Here is a 6,095-nt window from a genome sequence, read left to right as displayed (position 1 = left end):
AAATATTAAGTTTTTCGGTATATACTCTATATACTGAAGCCTATGATCTTTAGTGTTGTTTTAAAATTTCTAAACACATTCTACATTTCTATTAATGTATATTGAACTCTCTTTCATGGTACATGTGCTTTATACATTTAAAATTTTTAAACACATTCTATATTTGTATTGATGTATAAATCACCTGTATTGTGTGGCGGTCCTACTCTATTAATTTGAGATTAATAGAAATCAATAAATCGCATTCAAACCGTCTCACAATACATGCGATTTATACTAGGTCTATAGAAATCAATAGTATCCATAGTAGTTACAGTTTGTTAGATTCTGTTTCGGGTGTTGTGAAACAGTCTCGTCACGGTTGTATCCTTGGATTCATAGATCGCATTCAAACCGTCACACACTACGGGAGATTTATTGAGTTAAGATTGTAGGACCTCGAAAATCCTGATTGAAATTCACGAAATAGAAATTGAATGAAAACGATAAGATGAAGATAGAAATAGAAATCACGAAATAGAAATCTATAAATCGTCCGTATTGTGTGACGGTTTGAATGCAATCTATGAATCACATGATACAACCGTGACGAGACTGTTTCGCAACACCCGAAACAGAATCTAATGAACTGTAACTACTACGAATACTCTCGAGACACTTACTTTAAAACTAGAAGACTAAGATAGATTATTTGCTGGAAGTTTTGGTGTTTTCTTTTTCTGTGTGTTCAGAATGAAGAGACTAGACGTCTATTTATATGGGTATGAGTTACTTGATCACCAAAAATTAATCTTGCGAAAAAGTAAAAGAATATTCTTGAATAGAAGTATTCTGTAATTAATATAGAAACATAACATAATTAATTGAGAAGTATTCAATTATTATTTGGACGCAACTTTACATTTATCCAAATACATTATAGGAAATATTCTACAACTATTTGAACGCAATATTTACATTTCTCTTAAATAATATTGGAAACCTTCCATAATTATTTGAGAGTAATTTTGTAAGATTTATTCTTTTTCCATAATTCAAATACTCATTTTAGTTCATAATAAACAGATTTTTACACCGCCCATTAAGCTTATAAAAATTAACGATCTAAATCGAATATACATACTTTTCCACATGTAACATAAAAGAAAATTAACAATCTAAATCGAATCAAATAGACAGAGATATTTTGTTTGAATCAGAGAAGAAGCAAATGATAAAAGACAACTTAATTTCTTTTCTTCATATATAACTAAAACGCTAGTAAACTTTACTACGACTCTGTTCCAGCGCGTAGGGCTCAATCTCATTTCTATGGCGGATACGGTGAAGCCTATCCTTATCTCCGCGGTTGATCTTGGGGTTCGAGTTATCCAAGCGTCAAACGAAGCCAAAGTATTCAAGAAGGAGTGGGACGTGGTCAAGATCAAGGTACAAAAACTCTTAGAGCTGCTGGAGAAAGCCTTAACCGCCAGCTCCAATCTATGCGAGTTTCCGACCCGCCACATCATCTCAATCGCCGAAGCTGTGCTTCAAAAGTCTCTCGCTGTGGTAGACAAGTGCACCCCAAAGCTAAGGAATCGCGTCTTGACAATAATCCGCGTCTCCACTTCCCAAAAGATGCTTGTCCGGCTGGAAAGATCCATCATCAACGTCTCGTGGCTCCTCAACGTCTCCACTCCATCACATGATGGTAAACACGAGCAGCTAACTGGTCTCCCACCCTTCGCCATAAGGGATCCAACTCTGTTCTTGATATACGAACTTATGGCAATTCTCTACACGGGAACACTTGATGATGACGCCTGTGAAACAGCTAGGTCGCTGAGATCAATGGCCAGTGACAACCCTAGATGCGCAGAGATCATGATCCGTAATGGTTTGTGTTCTGTATTTGTTAAGATCCTCAAACAAGGGTCGATGAGGGTTCAAGCAGAGGTGGCTTGTGTAACGTCCGTGTTGGTCGCGAGCTTCCCTGAGAGCCAGGACTTGTTCGCACAACATGACGTGATTCAACTCCTTCTAAGCCTTTTGACTTCAAAGCTCGAAGAGGACTCTTGGCACATGAAGGCAATGGCAGCAAAAGCTTTGAGGGAGCTAGCCAAAGGAAATTCATCTATCTGCAAAGGCATCACCAATTCAAAAAGATTCTTGCGTTTCGCAGATTTGCTTGAGATACAAGACAGAGAAGTTAGGCTCAACTCCTTGATGGTTTTAATAGAGATTACTTCTGTGGCAGAGATGGACTCTAGCTTGAGAAGACACTCAGCTTTCAAGTGCAAGTCTCCAGTTTTCAAGGCCATTGTTAATCAATTCCATAAGCTCATTGAAGAAAATGGAGACACGGTTTTACTAATACCATACATCACATTAATAGGGAACCTGGCACGATCAGTTAGAGCGTCCGATACATCAATGATTGAACAAATGGTGAAGCTTCTTGGCCATAGAGATCCAGAGGTATTAAGAGAAGCAATTGTAGCACTCACTAAATTTGCTAGCCCGTGTAATTACTTACACATAGATCATTCAAGAGCAATAGTAGAAGCTGGAGCTGCAAGGCGGCTCATCGAGCTATCTTCTTTAGGATGTGAGATTCGGATTCCAGCGTTAGAGCTTCTGATCTGCATCGCAGTTCATGTGCCAGAGAAGGAACAAGTCATGGAAGTATTGGAATGTGCATCGAAGCAACCATTTGAGTAAGTCATAAATGTAATAATTTGTTAAATGATGATTTCTCTAAAGCTTCAAATAATTAGTACAAGATCATCTCCATTGTAAATTTACAAAAAGAAAAAATACAATTATGTCAACAAGCTATAAATCATCGACAATCTTAATGTGCATAAAGCTCTCTGTTGATGTATTACTTAAAAAAGCAATAAATCATTGACAATCTTTTGGTTAATTTTCTGTTATGAACCTAACGATTTTTTATGTGTACATAGTAAAATATCATTTCTGTTTCTATGGTTATTAATTTATTAAATATGTTTTTAAGATAAGTTTGTTGATATTCTCACCAATTTTTTTGTTTGTTGAATACTTCTCATTCTTGCCTAATTTCGTAACTAAAGATAAAATAATATCGAGTGTCTCTGTTGGCTAATAAAAATAAAGAGAAAGAAATAGGGTTTCTTGGAGGACAGGAGCATGGCATGTCCACAGATTAAAAACGCCTCAATTCACTCGTGATCATCCATTAATCTCTGAAAATAGTCAAAACCAATAACAAAAATAAACATTCAAATTTAGAAAAGCCAAATAAAAATCTCTATATATATACGCACCCTTTCTTCTTCCTTCTCTTTTTCTATCCAATCCTTTCCAATTCACACGTCCCATAACAAAAAAAAACCCAAAAAAATGAACACTCCAATAAAACTCGCCTTTCTAATTCTATGCATCGCCCTAACCGCAACTGCATCCATTATCCCCCTCAAACGTGACGCCGTCACACCGGAACACGAAAAAACCGTGGCAGGAATCTGCAGCGTTGTCCAAGACAAACGTCTCTGTAGCATAACCTTGAAAACCGTCCCAAGCAATGATCCCGACGTTTTGGTCCGTCACTTAGCGACGGCAGCAGAAACCTCCGTTAAAAAGGGCTTGAAGTTCCTCTCCGGAATCAAACCCAAGTACAAGGGAGACAAATTTGCCACAACTTGCATCACCAGTTGCGAGAAACAGCTAAACAACGCCTTGGAAGACTTTTCAGATTTCTGGAAAGCCGCGGGAAAAGACATAGCGAGCATGGCTGATAATTACTTCACTTGTAAGAAGAAGATGACATCGATCTTCAACTACCAGTCGAGTTGTCTCGATGACATTTACAACAAAACATTGTTGAAAGAGGTTCAAGGAGGGATTGGGCTTGGGAAAAGAATGAGTGGCGAGTCTGTGGATGTGTTCGCTGGAATGGGAAAAGTATTTAACACTCTTAACATTAAGACCAAACTTAACCAGAAAGATACCGATTCGTTGCTCCCACCACCTTTGTCCTTTTACTACGTCTGATCTATTTATTGAAGAAAAAGCAAATAAAAATGTATGGCGTCGTCGATGGTGATAAATAATCTGCATCGTTTGGGTTTTTTTAAGTCATGTTAGGAATCTTGTAAAGAAAGGTTCCTTTTGATGTATGTTTGTGATTAATATGTTATGGGTGATAATCATGTATGGACCCTCGTGGTTGGAAAGGATATGGAAAAATGTGATTATCTAATATTAATAATGTATTTGGTATACTATCTTTTATATGTCTGCATTTTAAATTTTCTTTTTCCTTAATTTTCCTTTTCGTTAATTTTACATTTTGACCTAAATTTTTAATGGCTACATAAACGTAGAAGACAAGGTACGAAGAGTCACTAATTAATCATTATAGGTCAACATCGAAATTTTACTAAAAATACTACTTAGCGTAAGCTGAATACGTACCATTCTATTGCTAAGTTTATTTTTGATGCTACAATCATGTTTTGGTGTTGTGTTGGTGATACCCTCTCTCTTATTCTTCTAAACAGTGATACACTTTCTATCAATGTTTTTCCTATGCAATTGTATAGTTGTATGTATTTTACACGCAAACTAAAAACAATTTAATTTTTCGTCATTTTTTTTTGGTTTAAATGTTAAATTAATTTTTTTTTTGATCAGATAGTGTAAACTACATTAAGCTCGAGTGAGAGAAATGCCCAAAAATACACTTCAGTAATTGATTAGCCAAACCGTAAAGCAGTTTTGTTTATATACATAACATTAGTTGCTTAAATGTGTAACTATCACTCTAATGACTTAACCAATAAACTCAAGCTAAAAAACTATGACTAATATATAGTACACCATCATAAGCTTTTAGAAACAATCTTAATGATGATAAAAACTTGAGATATAGACATTCTACCAGTTGACAAAAGGAAAACACAGTGCCGGTCAGGTATTAATTGGTGCCTAAAGCACATTAAAAAAATTATGCCCCTTAATAATATTTAATTTTGGTATTTTTTAATTATTTAATCAGAATAATACATGGTATATTAAAAATTAATTTGTTTATAAAAATAAAGTATATAACTATCAGTTTTTTTGTTTTAAAAGTAAATTAATGATCACACAATTATTCAACTATTTTGAAAGAAAAATCGGAAAGTCGTTGATATTTATATCCTTTATTTTGTAAAATATATTAAATTTTAATATATTTTATAATTATGTTACCTGTCATTCTGTATGAAAATTCTAACATCTCAATCGTTTTTATAGTTTCTTATGACAATATTCTCAACATTAATGTTTCCTATATAGATTTTATATCTATAAATGAAAAACAGTTATAATTTAATCAAATCAGGTTAACATTACTTTTAACTTGTAAAGTTTTGTTGAATTTTCAAAGAATTCCAGAGAGAGCGTAATCTAATATACGATAGTTATGTTTGATTAGATTTTAAAAAGTCCAAAAAGTTATAATAATCATAAAAATAATAGTAAAGTTAAGACTTACATGGAAAATGCAAGAGAGTGCAATAAATAATTAGGTTTTTGTTTAATACTTATTTTATAGATAATTAAAAGGAAACGAAGATATTGTAGAAAACAAACCCTTATTGTAATCATTAATTCATTATGAAAAAGAAAATATAAGGGAAGGGGGCAAAAGCAAAAGCCGGAATCGAAACTGCCACTCATAGGATAAGGTGAGAGATTGTTAAAACCAATACACCGAAGTAGAGTCCTTGTAATATGGAGCCCCCGATATATTGATAAATGTTGGCGCCTAAAGCTCATGCTTTATGAGCTTTAGGTCAGGGCCGGCTGGGAAAACATTCTACCAAAAGAACTCTGGTTGCAAAACCTTTATCAATATAGCAACATGTTGGTTTTGAGAATCAGATCTCATATGATTTTTTACCATATATGTCAATCAATGTTTATAAATCTATCTTCTCATGTAATTTGGTGATGTAATCATAAGTTTTCTTAGACTAATTTGAAGATTATTTCGGTTTTTACGTAGCTAATTTTGTTTAGACATTTTTATGGCAGCGTATTTTTTTTCTTCAAGATCTCATTGTTTGATCCGAGTTACCCTATTC

At 34.2% G+C, this 6,095-nt stretch overlaps 2 protein-coding genes across 2 annotated transcripts; both read left to right on the top strand.

Annotated features, from left to right (window-relative positions):
* The first annotated feature begins 1,311 nt into the window (after positions 1 to 1,311).
* Positions 1,312 to 2,700, top strand: LOC106339248. Its single transcript, XM_013778032.1, has one exon. It carries the CDS (start codon positions 1,312 to 1,314, stop codon positions 2,698 to 2,700), a length of 1,389 nt encoding a protein of 462 aa, XP_013633486.1.
* Positions 2,701 to 3,295: 595 nt separating this feature from the next.
* LOC106340434 (pectinesterase/pectinesterase inhibitor-like) lies at positions 3,296 to 4,247 on the top strand. Its single transcript, XM_013779310.1, has one exon. It carries the CDS (start codon positions 3,364 to 3,366, stop codon positions 4,012 to 4,014), a length of 651 nt encoding a protein of 216 aa, XP_013634764.1. The 5' UTR covers positions 3,296 to 3,363; the 3' UTR covers positions 4,015 to 4,247.
* The last annotated feature ends 1,848 nt before the right edge of the window (positions 4,248 to 6,095 follow it).

Source organism: Brassica oleracea, chromosome C4, assembly GCF_000695525.1.
Source record: "Brassica oleracea var. oleracea cultivar TO1000 chromosome C4, BOL, whole genome shotgun sequence".
In the NCBI taxonomy this organism is placed as follows: Eukaryota; Viridiplantae; Streptophyta; class Magnoliopsida; order Brassicales; family Brassicaceae; genus Brassica; species Brassica oleracea.
The sequence above is the reverse complement of the archived record's forward strand: the minus strand, read 5'-3'. Positions and strand labels throughout refer to the sequence as shown.

What these genes read in the sequence shown, in the direction of transcription:
- LOC106339248 (XM_013778032.1), top strand. Translation starts at nt 1,312, where the DNA reads ATGGCGGATACGGTGAAGCCTATCCTTATCTCCGCGGTTGATCTTGGG.
- LOC106340434 (XM_013779310.1), top strand. Translation starts at nt 3,364, where the DNA reads ATGAACACTCCAATAAAACTCGCCTTTCTAATTCTATGCATCGCCCTA.